At 43.1% G+C, this 21,933-nt stretch overlaps 2 protein-coding genes across 17 annotated transcripts in view; one reads left to right on the top strand and one right to left on the bottom strand.

The window, feature by feature from the left end:
• GNL3 (G protein nucleolar 3) overlaps positions 1-634 on the bottom strand; it is a 21,482-nt gene extending 20,848 nt beyond the window's left edge. Inside the window, 1 exon segment of the mRNA XM_006025886.2 lies at positions 430-634. Within this exon segment, the coding sequence (XP_006025948.2) occupies positions 430-634 (205 nt within the window).
• Positions 43-21,933, top strand: part of PBRM1 (polybromo 1) — a 125,437-nt gene continuing 103,546 nt past the window's right edge. For 7 of the 16 annotated variants that reach the window (XM_025206748.1, XM_025206745.1, XM_025206736.1 and 4 more), the window contains exons 1-6: positions 1,908-1,955; positions 3,538-3,693; positions 4,877-4,974; positions 8,567-8,714; positions 11,856-11,999; positions 21,467-21,583. In XM_025206748.1, coding sequence (XP_025062533.1) covers positions 1,908-1,955; positions 3,538-3,693; positions 4,877-4,974; positions 8,567-8,714; positions 11,856-11,999; positions 21,467-21,583 — 711 coding nt within the window. Of the gene's footprint in view, positions 323-1,825; positions 1,956-3,537; positions 3,694-4,876; positions 4,975-8,566; positions 8,715-11,855; positions 12,000-21,466; positions 21,584-21,933 lie in introns of those variants that run through there. The other 9 variants (XM_025206750.1, XM_025206738.1, XM_025206742.1 and 6 more) reach the window with 7 other exon arrangements.

Here is a 21,933-nt window from a genome sequence, read left to right as displayed (position 1 = left end):
TCACGCGGTTTGCTGTCGGTGGCCCCGGGGTGGGCAGGCGGGCTCTGCTGTCTCTAGCGCGGGTGACAGCCTGGGGCTGGGAAGGGACCGGCCGCGGCGCCTTGACGTCTCCGGCAATGTGAGGGGTCCAGTGCGCTCTGGCGATGCGCGGGGTCGGGGCGGGCAGCAGGGTAGACCGCACTTGCCGCGGCTGTGCGAGGCCCCGAAGACGTGCGCGGCCCCAGGGAAGCGGTGCTTCCCTTCAAAGTTTGTTCCGTCTTGTCACAGTAGAGCCGCTGCTGCCGGAACCTGCCACGGGAGCAACAGAGTCCTGCAGCGTTTGGTAGGAGAAGAATTAAACTGGGACAAGCCTCTGTTTTGTGTACTTGTTATCTGTCTTGTACGCTTCTTTCTCCAAGGCTCAGGAGACAACTGTGCGGCCTAGCTAACTTCTTTCCTGCTTTATCCTCTGAAACAACCCTCTGACATGCTTTCCCCGGTTACAACACAGTTTTAGTCTTGTCAGTAATGCTGCAGGACAGTATATGGTACATTCTCTCCCCATCATTTTGTTGTGTTTGTCAGCTGTCTGTTGAATGGTTTTACAGAAATCCAGGGAACTTTCAAAAATAGTTTTTGTGGCATCTATATACATGCTTTGATTAGCTACTCTGAAGGGTATGTAAAAATTTAGACTTTTAAAAAACACTTTTCAGCTCCTTTTAAAAATATTTTAAAGATGTGTAGAAGCAGTATTCTTACATGGGGATTACTTTTGATAATAGATGTGTGGGACCTTAATGGAGTACATCAGAATATTACATCCTCAGATATTGTTAGAAGAAATTGTTATGTTTTAGTATTAGGAAGAGAAATTTCCTTCAGTGACTGCCTGTAGGTGGGGTCTTCAGGTGCCTAACCTTTTACAGAAGTTAAAAAAAATATAATGGCTAGGATTTACTAGTATTGTATAAGTGGTGTGGAGATGCTGTACTTGAATCCCATCAGATTATTTTATAGTCCTCAAGATCCTTTGCTTCATATAAGGACCAGTTTTCTAGTGGAGATACACTAGTACTTGGTGCATTATTCAAGGACACGTGAAATATTTTGATTCCAAATGATAAAGTACTACATACTAGATGAGTAAAAATCATTTTTTTTTTTGGTTCTTTGACTACAGTTTTTTTAGAAGAACAGTTTTAGAACAGGTATTACTTCACTGCTGACAAAACTGTATAGATTGATATTTTCCATGCTGGACTTGATACACTTTTGATTTTAGTAGATCTGTGTTTAATCAAGCTCATTATTTAATGGTATGATATGTTGAAAATCTGTCATGCAATAGGGATATAGCTGAAGGTTTTTGAACGGGGGTTAAATTAAGGCTTAGTAAAGTAGAATCAGCAATTTCCTGAGAGTCTTGATGGTGTGGGTCATTGCTACAAGTCTGCCTAGTAACTTAGGGTTGTAAGACTTTTTTTTTCTTCTTTTTACTGTCACTATGCTACTTTTTTATAGTACCATCAACTTACAGTTTCCACTTACTCCCTCTTACACTTAGGCTACTAGATGAAGTGATACTTGCATTACTCGGGCTAGTGAATGGCTCACATTATAGTAGCATTTAAACATTTTAGTTAAAAGTTCCAGAAATGTATATGCTTTGCGTATGCAGAAAACCTTTAGTTTTTGATAACCCCCTCCAAATTTATGTTTCCTCTTCTCTCCAGCCTTTGTGATAGCTTTTCTCAACTGTTATTCTTAAATTCTTTTTCTCTCTACTCTCTCCTTTTAACCTTTCGCCTCTTCTGTTTTTTCTCTCATTTTTCTTCTCTTTCAGCTTTGGCTATTAATGCAATTGCTGATTTGACATTTTCAAAGACTTGCCATCTCTTAGTACTTTAACCTGACCATTGGACACAATGAGGAGACTGGCTTTTCGAGGTGCTGGTTGTACTCTGGTAAATCTGGTAAATTATTGGTCATATACACACCCTTCTTCCTTTCCCCTGCCTGGCCTTTTATTTTTCTTTATCTTAGCCTTAGTGAATCCAACCTCATGCTCATTCATCTTGTTTGTTTACTTGTAATGAATTGTTCACTGGAATATAAACATTAACATAGCTATGTCACTACTTCACCTTATATAAACTGTAGATTATATAACAGAAAAATACATTGTTAAAGTGAAAAGAGCCTGGGTGACACTGGAAATATTTTTTTTGTAATAGTGACACCTTGCCATTAACATTTTGGCAGGATCCAGCAATATGTTTCATAGTAAACTCAGTAGTTGCTGGATGCCTAATAATTTCAGTCAATACTGATGTTAATAAATTCAGACCAGGGACAAAAAGAGAAGACTCCTTGAGCTATCCAATTTGCACTCAGTCCTAACTTTCAAGTGAGAATGATGTAGCTTGAGAATGCAACCAAATTTACCTGTATTGTGGCCCAAATCCTTTGTTTGTCTGTTTGTTTTTGTGATTCTGGGACTAGATATTACATAGCAGTTGTGATTTTACTCTTAGTTGCATTAACTGTATGTTTTGGTTTTTAGCTCATCAGAGTTGTAAAACTATCTCTGAACTTCTCATGTATCATGACAATACATCTTATCATTATTTTGGAATGAGGAGTCATAAGCTTTTATAGTTTAAAAAAACATCCTAGTAACTGCTAGATAATTGCAGCACTTTGTGCAAGTCCCCAGCCCTGCAGGGATGGGTAGCAGTATATAATTCAAAATGTATTTGATTCATAGAATCATAGAAAATTAGGGTTAGAAGGGACTTCATCTAGTCCAGCCCCCTGTTCAAAGCAGGACCGTCCCCAACTAGATCATCCTAGCCAAAGCTTTGTCTAATTGGGTTTATAAAACTTCTGTAACCTGGGCGGTACACACTTCCAAGGTTGGAGATTCTACCACCTCTCTGATAACCTGTTCCAGTGTTTTACTAGAACACTAGTGAGAGAAATTTTCCTAATATCTAACCTAAACTTCCCTTGCTGCAACTTGAGACCATTGCTCCTTGTTCTGTCATTGGCCACCAGTGAAAACAGCCTAGCTCCACCCTCTTTCAAACACCTCTTCAGGTAGTTGAAGGCTGCTATTAAATCTTCTCTCAGTCTTCTCTTCACTAGACTAAATAAGCCCTGTTCCCTCAGTCTTTCCTCATAAGTCATGATCCCCCAGCCTCCCTCACCATTTTTGTTAGCCTCTGCTGATCTTTCTCCGATTTGTCCACATCCTTTCTGTAGTGGAGTGCCCAAAACTGTACTTGGTACTCCAGATGTGGCCTCCCCAGTGCTGAATAGAGGGAAATAATAACTTTCCTTGACCTGTGTGCAACAGTGCTATTTTATAGACTTAAACCACTAATGCAACTCTGAAAGTTTACTTAATAATAATCTCATTAGGTAACAATGCATAAGTAAATTGTTGCAAATGTTCCTGACTCTATATACCCTTAACTGATAGTCAATAGTTAGCTGTCACCAGAAAACTTGTGTACAATGCCTTAAGTTTAAGAACATCTTTCTTCATTATAGAAGAAGTTGGATTCCATGGGTTCCAAGAGGCGAAGGGCTACTTCTCCTTCCAGCAGTGTCAGTGGAGGAGATTTTGATGATGGTCACCACTCAACAAATACACCAGGCCCAAGCAGGAAAAGGCGGAGACTCTCTAATCTCCCAACTGTAGATCCTGTAAGTACCTTTTTACATGCACACATTTTATCTTGCTGCATAAATCCAAATGTGGAATATCTTTTGACAAGTTAAAAGGATTAAGAGAACATTTTTTGCTGTAAAAAGACATATTTGGTAAGAACATTTAAAATAAGGGTGACAGTAACATAGTGTTCCATAGCTGAGGTGCTGTGTCTTTTTTCCAGACTACCTCTGTCCTCCCAAAGTGATATTTTACATTTTTTAAGGACTTTGCAGCATTCCCTAGTCTCCCTTGCTGAGAGGTGTAGTTTGTGTCCTGAGCTCTAATTTTGACTGAGTCCGATTTATAACTATCTGAAGTCCAACAACACTCTATGTACATTGGCTCAGATGATTGCTATGAAGAAGAGGTGTTAGACTCATTTTGTGAAGAAGTCTGAATTCCATTTTTAATTATGATCTATGAGCTTGAGTGTAAATTTATGCTTAAGCACCCCTGATAGCATTCTGAAGATCTCTTGCAGATGTCAGTGCAGTATATGCGCAAAGATGAAGAGGTAGAATATAATGATGCTTTTCCATATACTACATCAAATGTTTGTTATCCATTCAGTATCTTGTTCGGCTCTGGTTTCTGAATTCCTGATTGCTTGTCTCATTCTGTTGCTCATTATTTCTCATTCTGCTGCTTTTCTGTCTGTGCAGTTTTTGGGTCTCCTCTTGTCTTCTGTCTACATTTTTTTTCTCTGCAGTGGTTTTCTGTTTCCATATTTTATGATTTTAACTTCATTCCCATTCTGTTTCCCTTTGCTAAAATGATGGGTATATAAAAAGTCAACACTGATATTTCAAGTGACATAATGTTTTAGCGTTAACAGCTTATTTGTAGAGTGCTAAAATGCCTTTGTCATAAATTCAGGGGTCTGCAGGTTTAGGAAGATTAAAGAATGAGTTCATAACATAGAAGTTTTCTAATGTAACCATGGTGTTTAGAAAACACTTGCTAACATTCTGCAGAATTTGGGTATGCCAGGTAGCTGATTTCATTTGTTAATGAAATCGGCTACCTACCAACTATGAAAGGTCAGACACGGGTGTGTCTGACACCTGCGCGTTAGAACAATTTAAAGCACAGCTCTTGTCTTACTCTAACTGAGGCTTAGTTTGTTGCCCACATAGCATTCCCATTAGCTTTAACTAGAGTGTATTTGCATTTCAGATTGCAGTGTGCCATGAACTGTACAACACAATCAGAGATTACAAAGATGAACAGGGAAGACTCCTTTGTGAACTTTTCATTAGGGCACCAAAACGAAGGTAAGAATTGGGTGCTGATTAGTAAGATTCTTAGGTATAGAAGTTGATATTGTAACAAATGGGTTTAGAAATAGCTGTTTGCAATCACTATTTGATATCTATGAAGCTTATGCATCAAATATACAACAAGCTTGTATTAGTTTGAGTATTTTATGTAATTGTTTAAAGGATAATGCAACAACAATTGCCTGTTTTCAGGCAGAAAAGTAAATGTTTTGTTCCATAAGAAACATTCCATATTATATGTATTCGATGTTTGAATGTGTTTGGCTGTAATAAGTATCCCAAGGCGGAAGAATAAAATAATAGAAAATAGATTTGGGGGAATGTTAATGAACTGACTCATAAGAATGGAGTATGTGCAGTAGACAAGTTTCATCTCAAGTTTTTTCAGTTTGAATTAATTTTTAAAGTATATAGCAGTGGTTCTCAACTGGGATGCCATGAGACTCTTTCAGGGTGGCTACAGCATGGGCACCACCACTGTTGCTGCAGCCAGGTAAAACTGCTGTATGCCTCCTGCAGAGTCAGATCAGGAATCAGCTGTGCCACAAGTGCTGGGTTTTAAACTAGCTGTTACTATTCAGGAATGAGACCTTGGAGTCACTTTAGATAGGTAGTCTCTAAAAACATTGGTGACAACCAAAAAAGCCAGTAACATTTGTACATCACTATGAAGGGAATTGAAAGCAAAATGGAGAACATCATCATGCCACTATACAAATCCATGGTGTGCCTACATCTTGAATATTGTGTGCAGTTCTGGTCTTCTCATCTTAAGAAGGATGTAGGAGAATTAGAAAAGGTACAGAGAAGGGCGTCCACAATGATCAGGGATATGACGCAGTTGCCATACCAGGAGAGACTAAAAAAACCAGGGCTCTTTGGTTTGGAGGAGGCTGGATGAACACCTTACCGGGGTCGTTTGACCCCAGTACTCCTGACCCTACCAACTATGAAACTACTATGAAACTATGGAAAGGAAAAAGCTGTGCAGGGACATGATAGAGGTCTATAAAATCATGAAAGGTGTAGACGCAGCGAACAGGGAGTTGTTGTTCACTAAATCCCAGAATAGTAGAATTGGGAGGGCACACACTGAAATCAGTAAGACATAGATTTAAAACTAACATGAGAGAGTACTTTTTATGCAATGCTTAGTTAACTTGTGGAATTAATTATCATAGGTAGTTGTAGAAGCATATGGCATAGCCAGGTTCAAAAAGGGACTAGACAAATTCATGATGGATCTATCAATGGGATGTGGACAGCATTGAGAGGGTCCAAAGGAGGGCCACTCACATGATCAGGGGGCAGCAGGGCAGGCCTTATGAGGAGAGGCTATGGGATCTGAACCTGTTCAGCCTCGACAAAAGAAGGCTGAAAGGGGATCTGGTGGCCGTCTATAAACTTACCAAGGGGGACCAGTGGGGAATGGGAGATACTCCTGGTAGTGCTCGGGGGATCAGGGTAACTAGGAATAATGGCCATAAGTTGACTGAGGGTAGGTTCAGGCTGGACATCAGGAAGCACTACTTCACAGTTAGGGCGGCTGGGATCTAGAACCAACTTCCAAGGGAAGTGGTGCTCGCTTCTACTCTGGGGGTCTTCAAAAGGAGGATAGATAATCACCTTGCTGGGGTTGTTTGACCCCAGCATTCTTTCCTGCCCATGGCAGGGTGTCAGACTTGATGATCTGCTCAGGTCCCTTCCAACCCTACCAACAATGAGACTATAAAATGGCTGGATGATGGATCTATCAGTGGCTATTAAACAGATGGTTGGAGATGTTTCCTGTGGCACCTCTAAACCAATAATGGTGGATGCCCGGGAGAGTAATGAATAAGGGATGGATCACTCTAGATCAATGGTTTTCAACCTGTGGCCCGCAGACTGTCTAGGGTCCATGAACAATGACTATGATCAATCAAAATTATGTGAATACCCACACTTATAATTCAAAGGGGTCCACACCTCCATTCAAAATTTCCAAAGAGGTCTGCATCTCCACTCAAAATGTTTTAGGGGTCCACAAAAGAAAAAAAAGATGAAAACACTGGTCTAAATCTATCCAGTTCAATACTCTCCCTATCTAACATCCATTCCTGTCACTGTTGGAGACAGAATACTGAGTTAGAAGGACCACTGGCCTGATTCACTGTGACATTCATGTTCTTATAAGTGCCCTTCCCTGTCCAACACCATATGACCAGCAAGGCAAATCAATTTGAAATAGCTTAATTTAGTATTTTACCTTTTTTTCCACTCTCAACAACCCTCTTCATATTAACAGCTTTCTCTTACAAAAAGAATAGCATTTTATTTTATTTTTCTCTCTGGGCTTCATTTCTGTCTCAATTAATAAGGTGTAAATCAGAAGTAATTCCACTGTAATTAATTCAGAAGTTCCTGTGTAAGCTACAAGGAAATCAAAGCTATTAGGCATAGGTGGATCTTGAATTTTGAAAAGTGGGGTGCAAATGGTATGGTGGATCATCACATATAACACAACACATGTTTTTTTCTCCAGGAAAAAAGAAGCTGGAATTTTTACTAATATGCTAGAGGCCCATGGCTATATTATTCAGTATAAGATAAAAGCCCAAATAAATATCACTTTATTGGAATGTACATCAATTTTCTATATTATATGTATAAAAACCCCACAACTAGGCAAAAATAATCAAGAGATGTTGTTTTAGTCCTGTAGTCATTAGACTTATATGTACATCTCTTTCAGATTCATAAAAATAAAATCTAGCCATCTAGGCAGTGCATCCACTGCTTCACTGAAAGTTATTTCCACATCTGAGTTAATGTTCAACTGAGTTAAAAGCATTAACTGCAGTGTGAAAATATTAGTTAGAGTTAACAATAGTTTTCAGGGTTGTGAAAGGAGCTGCTTTCCAGGAGCTGTTAATAGGTAGCAAAATTGCAGAAGAAAGAATAGCTTGCTTAGTGGAACATCAAGACCTTTAAAAGAGGGGGCAGGGTCATTAACATCTGTGGAATGAGGAATTTGAAAAGAATCGGGAAGATTATAATGAGCCATGAAGTCAAGTGACTCCCTCGCTGCTCCCTGAATAGAACTGTTGCTGTCACTGTTAGGCAGTAGATTTTAAACTTTGCCTGGACCAGGAATCAAAGGGTGGAGTGCAACTGCACCACTGCACTCCTCTGCCCCTAACAGCAAGGGTGGATCCAGGGGGGAGTGAGGGGGTTTGTTTTTTGCTTTTTTAACGAGTGTGGATAAGCCAGCAATTGCATTGCTTTTGTCTTGTACTGGTGTGAGAAAAGGAAAATGTTAAGTGTCTTTTAAACTCCTTGTTGAATAAGGAGTTACCCGGTAAGCTGGAGCAGTACCACAGTAATTCTCAACCAGCATGCTGACAAATTTAAAGTTATAGAGGGGTGCCCTGACACTAAAAGGGTTGAGAACCTCTGGTATATAATAATACATTGTTAATACTGGTTGTAAATTTTAGCTCTTTTAGGTGTAGAAAAAATTACTCTTCAACTTTTGTTAGTTTCTATGCTTCAGGTTTCATTTTTAGTGCTTAGACTCTAATGCCTGTACTTATGGTTATAACAGGAATCAGCCAGACTATTATGAAGTGGTTTCTCAACCTATTGATTTAATGAAAATCCAACAGAAACTAAAGATGGAGGAGTATGATGATGTGAACCTGCTGACTACTGACTTTCAGTTGCTGTTTAATAATGCGAAGGCTTACTATAAGGTGAGGAAGGAAGCTGAATTGAAAAGCTGAGATTCATAGATTGCAATAATGGTAGATACATGTTCAAAGTTTCCTTTTATATAGCATAGCTTTTAGAAGATACAACCTTTGTCAGAAAATATTAGGAAAGTATATTGTAAATGCCCTGCAAGTGCTGAAAGTGTGTTGCTTGTTGAAAATAAAAAGAATAAAAATATTAATATTAAATTTAGCATTCGATCAGGCAGGTAAAGGATGCATGGATTTAGAAATATTTCATAAAACACTTTCATTTAAGGAACGGATTTACTTATTTAGAGTGACTACATTTAAAAATAGAGAAACAAATAACTTTTTCCATGATACAAAAAATAAAGAACAAAAGTAGGTTACGTGATGATTTCATCTTTTATCAGTCGTCTCTCAACTGAAAACTAGGAGTAGGGACAAGAAAAGGGAGACAGGCATTCAGGTGTCCCCCAGTTGTCTTCCAAACATTGGGAGCTTCTGAAGTAAGATATTCTACTAAAGAGCAACAGTAACAACGAGAAACAAAACAAAAATAGTTATGTACATATATAAAAAGATGCACCTTAGATGTTAATAAATTTTAGTAGGTTTGTCTTAGGAAGGAGACTAATAGAATTTTTCTAAAACGTCATGAAAAACAGAGTTCAACTTCAAAATGAATGTTATTTCTTACATTGCATATGTATATCAGAATTTTGTGACAGAGACCCAGTACAACTTTTCTACACCTATATAGACTGAACATTATAGGCTTCTGCATCATTGGCACCTATTAGTCTTGGGGGTGTTTGTACTGACTGGCTGCTGCTTGCATCCAGAATGATCAATTTGTCTGTGTGTGCTGCTTTTAAAAAAAATGATAGGAATATACAACTTGTGCATTTTCTACAGCTTGTACCCTTACTGCAATAGAGAAAAATGTACCCAAATTATATTTTGTGTTCTACTGATGGCAGTGCTTGTTTGCTACAGATGTTGGTTTTCTTTATGGCCTCCACCTGAGAGAAAGCACTGATGTGACGGAACGACGAATAAAAGATTTAAAATCTGTCTGCTGAATATTGAGTTCAGGATTTCATATTTTTCCTGAAAAGATTTTTATGTAGCAAAACAATTATGTAGTTGCCTGTTCAGCTGTTAATAAACTAGAATTATCTTGAGTTTTTTGCAGGAGAAATAAGGGAAGTGTACATGCATTACAGCTCCCTGGCTTGGCAGCTACAAAGCTCCCCAGCCCCTGCCCCTAGGGAAGCACAGTCATTGGCAGACTGTCCTCTCCCTTGCCACAGAAGGGGTAGGTTGTCAATGATTAGCTGGCAGATGCTGAAATGCCCTGCCCTTTAGGAGTAGCAGGGATGAGGACAGCTGCCACTCATGATGGTGCTGCTGCCAGAGCCCTACCTCTTGCCAAGGTCTTACAGAGATGGGGGGAGAAGTGGGAAGCCACACCACCCTTTGAACAGTACCAGGGAATCTAGATGCTGTTCCCACAGCAAAGGGAATGTCTGCCACCCTTGAAAAGTCCTGGAGAGAACCAGGGGTATTCCAGGGGGGCACTGGTACTGCTTCAAGAACAGTCCTGGGGTTCTCTGGGAGTGTTTAAGTAGTCACAGGAGTTGATATAACAGCTTGAACAGTCCTGTAACTGTTTAAGCCTAGTGGCAGCAGGGTCACAGCCATCAGGGGCCTAGCACAGGGCTATGTGATGCTGAGGGTCCTAGGGACCCCAGGTTATGCATACAAGCATAACAGGTGGCAGTAGAAAACTTCTTTCTTCAGAGAAGTTGCTGGTTTTGTGAAATGGACAATTTTGTCCCTCAAAAAACTCACAGATATCCCTTAACTGTTTCTTATATCTATTACCTGAAATCGCTGTCTAAGCACAATAAAATGAGCTAAAAATTGTCTTGTTGAACACTTATCATTTAGTCCATTTCTGTCAAAAGTAAGATGATGCAAGGATGGAGAAGTGAGAATATTAAACAAGAAAAATAAAGTAATTAACAGACGTCCCCCATGACTTCAGGGGGAAGGGAGAATGAGAGAGGGTAAACAGAAGGGGAAAGAAAAAAAGGGAAAACATCATACAGTCCTTTCAAGTAACAGATGATGTTTGTAAACACACTTTCTATCATGCTACTGCCATAGTAAGCTGTGTAGGAAGATGGGTGTATAATATAGTCAATTATAGGACTTGTCAAAATGTTGTGATAGTAGAATATAAAAGTTAATGGGGTCATAGTCCATATTTATTTTATTAGGCAGTCTGGCAGTTCTGAAGTAAAATGCCCTCTTAGATTTTGTTCTTATTGTTTTAATGCTCTCTCTTGCTTGGCTATTTAGCATTATAACCACACTTCTGCTCTGTTTGTTCATCAGCATCTCATCCTTCTCTTTTTCTCCTTCTGTGTTAACAAAACCTTGTGCTAGTAAGTTATTTGCTGGAGGAGGCTCCATTCATTTCATAGTTCTTCTATTTAACAACCTTACATATACATTTGTGTGTGTTAAAACATATATACAACGCACAGTTTTTTTTAGGGGATAGTTAACATATAAGGTGCTAACTATTCCCCTGAGGGAGCACTTGGTATGTACCCCAAAATAGCACAGTTATTTGTTTTTTACTACAATTATCAGTGAATTATGAAAGCTTACAAATTGTTTCCATGCACATTACTTAAAGAAATCTTACTTTTGATACGGAAATCAACACTGAAGTACCACAAAACTATAGCAAACTTGATCTGAAATCAAAATTTTGGCCTACTAACTTTGAAGTACCAGTAGTGTTTTTGCTGTTACAGAATCTAATCATTTCTCCATTTATTTTTTGGAATTGAAGTTCTTTATTTTGCTCACATGCAGGCTTCAATGCATAGTGATTTCTGTTAAGTTTATGGATTCTTATTTAAACTAGGATATTAACATGTCTTAAAAGCAGTGAAACTAGTAGAAGCCATCTATTTTAATTCACAGTAACATTCCTAATATTGCTCTGTTAAAGACTTATTCAACTAGTAATTTGTGTTCCACTGATGAGTATACTTCAAAAACACTAAAAATTCACAGCATTTTGGGTTGAAGTACCTGACTGTCAGTAACAGTGTGATGTTTGATTTATTCTTATAGCCTGATTCTCCTGAGTATAAAGCTGCCTGCAAACTGTGGGAATTATATTTGCGCACAAAGAATGAATTTGTTCAGAAAGGAGATGCTGGAGAGGAGGAGGAGGATGATGAAGGACATGACAATCAAGGGACAAATTCTGAAACAGTAAGTGAAAGACCTGGCACTTACAGCTTGTTGATCAGATTATGGCTATGCACAAGAACTGGACTTGAAAGGAAAATTTAGCTTCAACATGTGGAAGAGGGTTAGAACAGGGGTAGGCAAAATACGGTCCCACAGGCCAGATATGACCCTCCAGGCCATTTTATTCTGCCTGTGGGTCCCCTCCAATAGGCAGTTATTATTGGCCTGCAGCTGCCCCTCTGAAAGTTGGCAGGAGACGTGGGCTTTCAGAGGTGTTGGCTGCAGGAGGCGCCAGCTGCTGCACATGGTGTCAGTTACAGCAGCAGCTCAGGCTTTGGTTGCTAAGCAACCAACCCCCACCCCAGCCTGGGCCTGACCCACCCTACCCCCATCTCCAAAGTAGGGGGTGCTGGAGACAGGAAGCTTCTGGCAACCCTGTGGCTGTTCCCAGGTCTTCCTCCATGCGAGGGTGGGACCTAAGGTCATAAACTGCTATCCCTCGATATGAGGATGATGTCTGCCAGGAAGGGCATTACAGGTGAGTCTTAAGGTGGTTGAGGAGTCCAATCTATGTTCTGCAAGGTTTTCCACAGATATGACGAATGGTGCCTTAGGGAAGATGTGGGGCACAGCTGTTGGCCAGGATGTTGTGTGCTTTCCTTCCTCCTCTGCCATTTCTCTTCCTGAGCAAGACGGTTCTTTTCAAAGTGGGCTGTAGCTTGATGTATGGTGCAGCACCATTGAGACCTGTTACCAGCCAGCACTTCCCAATTTGTAGGGTTGAGGCCACCTTTCGTAAGGTATGCTTTCAGGGTGTCCTTGTAGTGCCTCCTCTGTCCTCCACGGTTCCTATTACCATGAATCATTTGAAAGAAGAGGACTTGCTTTCAGAAATGAGGATCAGCCATCTGCACACAGTGACCAGCCCAACAGAGTTAATGTTTCATGATCTTTTCCTCAGTTCTTGTTATGTTAGCTGTAGAGAGGATGCTAGTATTGGTGCAGTAATCTTCCCATCTAAAATGAAAGATCTTCCCGAGGTAACGCTGATGGAACCATTCCAGGTGCTTAAGATGGCTTTGATATGTCACCCACATCTCACACCCATAAAGGAGTGTGGGGATAGACACTGCATTGTAGACCAGGATCTTCTGCAGATCTGTTAGCAAAGACATGGTGAAGCAGCTTTCTGAAGGATACGCTGGCACAGAGAATCCTGTGTTTGATTTCTACATTGAGACTAACTGACTGGGAGAGGTGATTTGCCATGGTATGGAAAATGCTTGATGTTTTCCAGGGGGTCTCCACCAACGGTAATTTGTGGAGGGAGGGGAGCAGCTTGTGTTGAGGCAGGCTGATGGAACACCTTGGTTATCCCACTGTTAAGGGAGAGTCCTAGGCTGTGATGGGCACCTGAGAAAAGGTCAGAGGTGGACTGCAGATCATTCTCAGTGTGTGTGATGTCAAGTCGTCAGCGTACTGAAGGTCAGTGGTGCCACTCTTGGTAACTTTTGTTTTGCTGTGAAGGCACCGCAGATTGAAAAGCTGACTATCCATTTTATATTTAAGCCCAATTCTGGAAGGAAGGTGGTCATGGATGAGAATCAAAATCACAGCAAGATAAATGGAAAAAATGGTTGAGGAGATAACGCAGCCCTGTTTTACACCAGTATGGATGGTAAATGTCCGTCTGTGATCCATTGCAAAGGACTGTGGTGGTCATCCTGTTGTGGAATAGCCTGAAGACACTGAACTTCAGTGGACAACCAAACCTAGCTAGCATCTTCCATAAGGCTTCATGATTGATGGAGTCAAAGGCCTTGGTTAGGTAAATGAATGCCATAAACAGCTCCTGGTGTTGATCTCTACACTTCTCCTGCATCTGTCATGCAACAAAAATCATGTTGGTGGTACTCCAAGATGGTCTAAAGCCACACTGGATTGTGGAAAGACATCTTTGCCAAGGGGGAGGAGGTGATTCAGAAAGATGCGAGTAAGAATCTTCCTGGCAATAAAGAAGAGGGCAATGCCTCGGTAGTTCCCACACACTGACTTGTCCCCTTTCTTAAAGAATGCCAATATTGTGACCATCTTCGAGTCAGGTGGAACTTCCTTGTTAACCCATATTTTGGTGAGAAGTTGGTGTATTTTTTGTGTTGGCACTGTTCCACCAGGTCTGAAGACCTCTGTGGAGATGCCATCTGGACATGGGGAACTGGTATCACCTTAGTCAGGGGGGAGGGCACGTATTCTTCCCCCCCCCGTGCTCCCAGAAGCGGTTGTGGCATTTCATCCGGTGCTCCCGCTCCCCGGCTGGCGCTTGCACCTGCCTCACCTGCCTATCACCTAAGTGGGGAGTGCGGCCTGTCGCTGCATCTGGGGCTGGTGCCTTACTGTTCTTGGTCTAAGTGATGGCACACCAGACTTCCTTGAAGGATGGTGTATCATCAAGAGGTTCTATTACTGAGTGCTGAGGGATGGACTTGATGGTAGCAGCTGAGACCTCAGATTCACACTTGCGTAAAGTCTTGTAGCTCCTTCCAGTGTTGCTTGATGGATACATTGTCTGTGAGGAGGGTGGAGCCATCCTGAGATCACAAAGGGGTTGAGCTTTTGGAATGTGGCCCATGGATGACCTTTATTGCTTGACAGAAGCTTCTAATGTCATGCTAGCCAGCAAAACTCTGGCTCTCCATGTCCTTTGCTTGCTACCACTAGTTCTTGATGTCTCATAGCCTCCTCTGAACTAGAGTTCGAGTCTGTGGTAAGCCTCTTGTTTTTGCTGGTTGGAGGGTTCAAAATGATTCATATTGCCAACTACAGAACATGGATAAGTGCTAGGATTTCCTCCTTGTTCTCATCAGATCAATCTTGGGGATCGTAAGTGTCATCGTTGGCAGTCCCGTGAAGTCGAGGATGACGTCCGTCAGGCTTGATGAGTCCTCAGGTGACTGAGGAGTCAGATTCTGGATACACATTCTTTGGAAATGGGGGCATGTTGTGGGGGGATTAGGGTTCGTAGCCCTGAGTTGGTCTTCTCCTTCCTCTGCCGTTGCTGTTCTGCCTCAGTATCGAGTCATTGGGCTTCAAAGTGGTACGCGCCTTGGTGGACCAGGTGATGCCACACTGAGCGGTCAGCAGCTTGCTCCTCCCAGCCATTGGTGTCAATGCTTCTGGGCTTGAGGGCAACCTTGAGTGTGTCTTTTTGTACAATTTTAATTTGGCCACTGTATGAGCGTTGGCCAATGGAGAGCTGGGAAAAGAGAATCTGGCAAGGGAGGTGGTGCTCGGACATCTGGACGCAGTGGCCTGTCCATCGGAGTTGATTTCTCAAGAGCAAGGCTTCGATGCTGGTGGACGCAGCTTCATGGAGGACGCTCACGCTTATCTGGCGGTCTTCCCATTTGATCCCCAGGATTCGACTCGAGCACCGCTGGTGAAAGCTCTCAAGGGTCTTAATGTGGCATCGGTAGACGGTCCAGGTTTCACTGCAGTAGAGGAGGGTGGTCAGCACGACAGCCTTGTAAACCAGGACCTTCATAGACTTCTGAAGGTCTCTATTTTTGAAGGCACATCACAGCTTGAAGGCACCGGCACAGTTGACCCAGTGCTGGACTTCTTCATTGATGGTAGTCCATTGAGAGAGGTGGCTGCCGAGATGCAGAAAGTGCTCTACGTACTCCAGAGCCTCCCCCTCTACATAGGTAGCGTGAGGGATGTTCAGCTGGCCTGGGGAGGGTTGGTGGAGAGCCTTCATCTTGGTGACATTGAAGGACAGGCCAAGTCTCTTATATGAAGCGTTGAAGAGATCTAAGGTTGCATGCACATCCTGTGCAGAGTGAGCCATCATGCAGCAATCGTCTGCAAACTGAACGTCGTGGATGTCCTTGGTGGTGAGCTTCGTTTTTGCCTGAAATCACCCAAGATTGAAAAGCTTCCTGTCCAGTCAATACTGGATACTGACACCAGATAGTAGATCATCTCAGATGAGGTGGATGATGATGGTCAGGTAGATGGTGAATGGGGTGGAGGCTATCACGCAACCTTGTTTGACCCCGGTCTGGATCCAGAAGGTGTTGGTTTCAGATCTTCCACTTGGGACAGTGGCGGTCATATTATCATGCAAGAGCCTCAGTATGGTGACAAACTTCAGCAGGCAACCGGGGCATTGGAGGATGGTCCACAGAGCGTCACGATTTAAGGAATCAAATGCCATGGTCAGATCAATGAAGGCGAGGAACAGTTCTTGATTTTGCTCCCAGCATTTTTCTTGGATCTGCCTGGCAATGAAAACCATGTCTGCAGTGCCCCCGGATGGTCGGAAGCTGCACTGAGTTTCCGGAAGGATCTTCTCAGTGACAGGATGAAGGCGGTTCAGGAGGATGTGGGCCAGGGTCTTACCCACAATGGACAGAAGGGAAATCCCCTGTAGTTCCCACAGTCAGATTTGTCCCCCTACTTGTAGATGGTCATGATGGTTGCATTCTTGAGATCCCTGAGGATGTCCTCTTCGTTCCAAAGGCTGCTGGAGTCGTGATGTGAGCTGGAAGCTGCCTGGAAGCTAGACCTGTGGGTATAGCATCTGGCCCGCAGGCTTTGCTAGTTTTCATTTGTTGGATGGCCTGCTTCAGCTTTCTCATGGTTGGTGGATCACCAAGGGAATCCACCACAGGGTGTTGCGGGACGACTTGGAAGGTCTCCTCTGATATGGTGGACTCCCGGTTAAGGAGGAGTTCGAAATGCTCCTTCCAGCGCAGAGAGAAGGTATCATCATCCTTGAGGAGCTGGGAGAAGTCCTGTGTTCGGAGAGAGTTTTGTCCAATGGAGCAGGGTCTGTAGGTTATCTTGGTAGCCTAGAAGTTACACACATCATTTTGGTCGGCATAGCCCTGGATCATGCACACCTTCTCCACCCACCAGTTGTTCTTCATGTCATGGATGCATCACTGGACCTCAACCTTCAGCAGGTGGTACACTGCTGTCTTTTACCAAGTTTGTGGATGACTTTGCCAAGTGATGAAAGCTGCACGCTTCTACTCGAGGAGATTACAGAGCTGAGCGTCATTGGCATCAAAGCAGTCCTGGTTCTGTCGCGATGCAAACCCAATAGTCTAGGCGCAGGCGTCTTGGACGGTGGACTTGAGTTGATCCCAGTGTGCCTGGATGAAGATGTCTTCAGCAGTAGGGACTTGCTCCAGTGCACTATTCAACTGGGCCTGGAACTCCTCCCGCTGTCCAAGGTCCTTCAGAGCTGTAACATTCTGCCATCTCCGGGCAGCCTTCTGGGTCTTCTGGTGTCTTGGCACCAGGCAGATGTTCATCACTGAGCGCACAAGTTGGTGGTCTGTCCACCAGTTTTCAGATCCTTTCATGGCCCTCGTGACAAGCACATCCCTCAGGTCTCTACCTCGGATGATAATGTAGTCCGAGAGGTGCTAGTGCTCTGATCTCGGATGCCTCCACGTGGTCTTGAGCTGGTCTTCTTGGCGAAAGATGGTGTTCGTCATGATCAGGCGGTGTTGGGCACGTTTGGTCAGGAGCAGAATACTGTTAGCATTGGCATTCCCCATGCCATTCTTGCCGATAGTTCCGCTCCAGATTTCATGATCACATCCAACCTGGGCATTGAAGTCACCCAGGAGAATGACCTTGTCATCCCTGGGGATGGAGGCAAGGGCATTGTTGAGATTGGAGTAAAACCTTTCCTTGACTTCCTCATCGTAATCCAGAGTTGGAGTGTATGTGCTGATGACAGCAGTGCGTTGATTTTGGCTGAGGTGCAGGAGAAGGGTCATCAGCATTTCATTGACACCCGAAGGGTGTTTGGGGGAGCATGTCGGCGATCTTGTTCCTGATGGCGAAACCAACTCCATGGATGTGGGGGTCGCGGTCTGGTTTCCCTTTCCAGAAGAAGGTGTACCCTCCGCTGACCTCCCTCATCTGTCCCTCCCCTGCGAGCCAGGTTCTGCTGAGAGCAGCAGTGTTGATGTTGTGCCTTGCTAGCTCCCAAGCCACAATGGCAGCTTGTCTTTCTGGGCAATCTCTCTTTAGGTTGTCGATGAGCATTCTCATATTCCAGGTTCCAAAGTTTAGCTTTTTCGTATTTTGACCGCCAGAATGGTGATCCCGCTAGGTACCACTTCCCAGCCAGGAGAGATGGGACAGCCTATTTTTGGGGCACCTTTTCTAGCCCCCTCCCCATCAGGGTGAGCAGAGGGTATCCTAAAAAGGACCGCTCAGTTGCGTGTGCAGCTGCCGAAGGACACCACTGTCCCGACACAGGTGCCTGACGATCATCGCGCATCTGCAACCGGTGTGCAGATCCTTGGCTGGGGGCCTCCAGGTATCACAGCCCTGCCCCCGTCGCCAATCCTCCATCGTCACAGGGTTTTTGGACTTGACAGAAGCCTGCGCGGTGCATGTTCAGTGTGGGGACTCTGGTGTGCAGTCGGACCCACGCGGTCTTGGCAGTTAGTGGCCGGTTTCAGTGGCATGGCGAGCCATGATGACTGGGGCCACTTCTCCATTGCAGCTTTCTTCCACCTTTGCAGCTGTTGGGGCCACAGCCTTCCTCCACCTGCTCCACCATTGAGGACTTCTTGGATCATTCTTTTTCTGGAACCTCCCCCTCGACCTTGCCGCCCTGGGTGGCCCTACCAGGAGTGTGAGCTCCAGACAGTGTTGTTCTCAGAGTCATTGGAATACACAAGCCTCTCCACCATAACAAGGTGATGATCCTCGGAGAGGGATGGTAAGGGTAGTATCCAACTGATTTAGCACATGCCTTGTGAATAATGTTCTTAAGCTCCTCTCAGTATGTGTGGATGTCCTTGATGGAATCAGGTAGGTCAGAGAGCCTCTCAGTAAGGCTGAAGAGCCTCGCATCTATCTTGGTCTTGGAGTGCCTTGATGTTAAATCTCTTCCACATTCCTTTCTGTGTGTACACTGTTGCGGTGCAAGCTGCATGTCCATGATTGATCTGACTAAATGGTTGTCCGTCCAGCAGTCATCTGCACCTCTCAGGGCTCGGGTGATATGGACATCGGTATGATCATGGGCTCTGATAATAATGTAGTTAAGAAGGTGCCAGTGATTGAAGCGTGGATGTTTCCAAGTGGTCTTATATTTGTCACTCTGTCTGAAGATGGTATTCATGATGAGCAAGTCATACTCTGCACATTTGCTGAGGAGAAGGATACCGTTGGAGTTGACTTTCCCCACCCCTTCTTTCCCAATGGTGTCATTCCAGAGTTCAGTGTTGACAGCTCTTGTGTTGAAGTCACCCATGAGGATGAGCTTGTTTTCCTTGGCAGTGGCAGTCAGGACTATGTCAAGAACACAGTAGAACTGTTTCTTGTTGACTTTTTCATCCTCAAGCGTGGGGGGGCCTGTGCATACCTTAAGTTTCTCTCCACATCAAGCTTGGTCCCAAGCAGTATGCTACAGCTGGCTCCCTGCCACCATTTGGGGCTCCCAGCACTCCAGCCAGGAGCTACGCACAATCAGGCTGAGCAGCCTCTATGCCTCCACGTGGGGCTTCCGGCTGGAGTGCTGGGAGCCCCATGTGGAGACATGGAGCCGACTTGGCCCAATGGCACGTGGTTCTCCACAGCTCCTGGCTCTCCAACTAGGGGTCTCTATCTACCATGGACCATGAGTGCCCTAAGGCCCCCCGCCTGCTGCTGTGGCTGGCAGCAGAGGCTATATACTGTTGTGGGGGGGGCGTGTGGGTAGGTCACCATACCCACAACCCACACATACACCCCCACCCTCACTGCACACACTCTTCTCCCCCCCCCCCCCCCCGACCTTCCCCCCCCCGACTTTATTTTGAGCTATTATGCAATCACACACAAATCAGGACAAATACACATAAATCAGGACAAAAAAATTTTTTTGAAATAAAATATGTTATAATAGATGTTTGATTTTTAGTATATTGTTTATTTTCTGGTTCCAAGATGGCAAAGTCACTTCTCAAAAGGAGTACTTCCTGGGGCAAGGGGAGGGACTTCTGGTAGCATGGGGGGGTGGGAGGGCTTAGGTGCAGGACTTCTGTTCCCAAAATGGCAACCAGGGGGCGGAGCTATTTTTGTAGCCCTTTACAGCTCACCAAAATTTGTTAAGTAGCCCTCCAGCCGAAATAATTGACCACTGGTGTAGACCAATGAAGTTTAACCTTTCTAGTACCCGGTCCAGACGAGTAGGTCACAGCTGGTCTGCGAGATCAGGTTCATACACTGGGTATGGGGACATGTGCTAGGTCATGCTGCAGGTCATACTTTGAGTACCAATGTGACTAGTATAATCATTGTATCACTGTCAAAGGATACTGATAGAAGCTGATACCATGGAACTGTTAGTTCTGCACAATTCTGTAGCAGTTTAAATATAACAAAAACACTTCAGCTCTTCCTTGCTTCGTTCAGGCTTAAAGTTAGAACTATTTAGCTAAACTGTATTACTACAGGTTCATGCAAAGGTAACATCTAGATCAGTGATTCTCAACCAGGATGCCACAACACCCTGAGGTGCCTTAATCCTTTCAAGGGTGCCATAAGGTGCCAGACAACGTTAGCATTGTTAGATGTGCAGACATGATTCACAAGATGAACCCAGAGATTTCAAATAGGAATTCATAGAGTTAAAAACGTTCTGACCCTTTCTTTCTGAGTTCTTTGCCACAGAATAATTGCTGTGTTGGGGTTTTTTTTGTAGTAAAAAACAAGTGAAAACTAAGACCTGGCATTGTCCACAGTGGGGTTTGAGTCTAACAAGAGATGACTTATGTCTAAAAAGGTTGAGAACCACTGATCTAGATCATAGCAGCTACTGAATGGTCTTAAGCAGCTGCTCTCTCTCCCATTTTGAAGCTGATAAAATTGACATTTGCCCATAACCAGGTTTCTGCATAATTAAACTATGCCAAAATGTATGGCCTGCATATAATTTAAGTACTAAATTATACTCGCATGTTTGCAGTACTCTCTTTGCAAACCTGCATTTGTGTTTGTGTGAGTGTAGTCTTAACAAATGAGTGGTTTTAAGATGATCTTTGATTCAGTTCTTGCACCCTTGGTTACATTTCATTTCACATTGATAGTAAAGCTGTCCTCTATATCATGCATGACTTGTGGTCTTCAAGAAAGCTGAGGTACCCTCATGCTCAACCGTATTTCTAGATTTACTATTTTGTGAGCTGCTATAAGCCAGGGACTCTTTGCCGGGCTTGGTGTGGCTTACCTGCTTTAGTACTGCATCATGACATCCAAAGGTATACTTCATGAACTATGAAAAACAATTCTGTGACAACAACATTGTGTCGGCACTTGCTTTCTCACATACTTTATGTTCATGCATTATTACAATACCATGGCTTGAAAAGTTGCATCTTTTTAGTTGAAGCTCAGAATTTCCCACCCTTGAACAAGTACTGATTTATAAAATTGTTGTTCTTAACTTTTTGTAACTTCATTTCCTGTACTAGCCTTCTCCAGGTTACTTGAAGGAGATTCTTGAACAGCTTCTTGAAGCTATAGCTGTAGCCACAAACCCATCAGGACGTCTAATTAGTGAGCTGTTTCAGAAACTTCCCTCTAAAGTGGTAGGTACATAAATTAAATTAGTTGTATTTTGTGTTTTGGTATCTGGTAAATGGTATAACTTATATATGGGCTGATTTATGAAGCAGCTAAACAAACTCAAATTGGAATATTCTAATCACCAACAAGTCTTACAGGGATCCTGGTTTTCTCTGTATAAAAATTGCAAAATCCTCCTTTTTCCACAAGTAAAATGAAATTACACTATCGATAGATATCTATCAATATAGATATCTATCTATCGATATAGATATATCAATCTGAAAACCTACTAGTGCCTCAGTCACTATAATAAAAATAAATTTTAATTATCTATATATTTTGGCATTTGATTTTGTTTTTTTGTCATAGA

This window comes from Alligator sinensis, unplaced genomic scaffold, assembly GCF_000455745.1.
Source record: "Alligator sinensis unplaced genomic scaffold, ASM45574v1 scaffold78_1, whole genome shotgun sequence".
Lineage (NCBI taxonomy): Eukaryota > Metazoa > Chordata > Crocodylia > Alligatoridae > Alligator > Alligator sinensis.
This window is presented reverse-complemented; position numbering and strand designations above follow the sequence as displayed.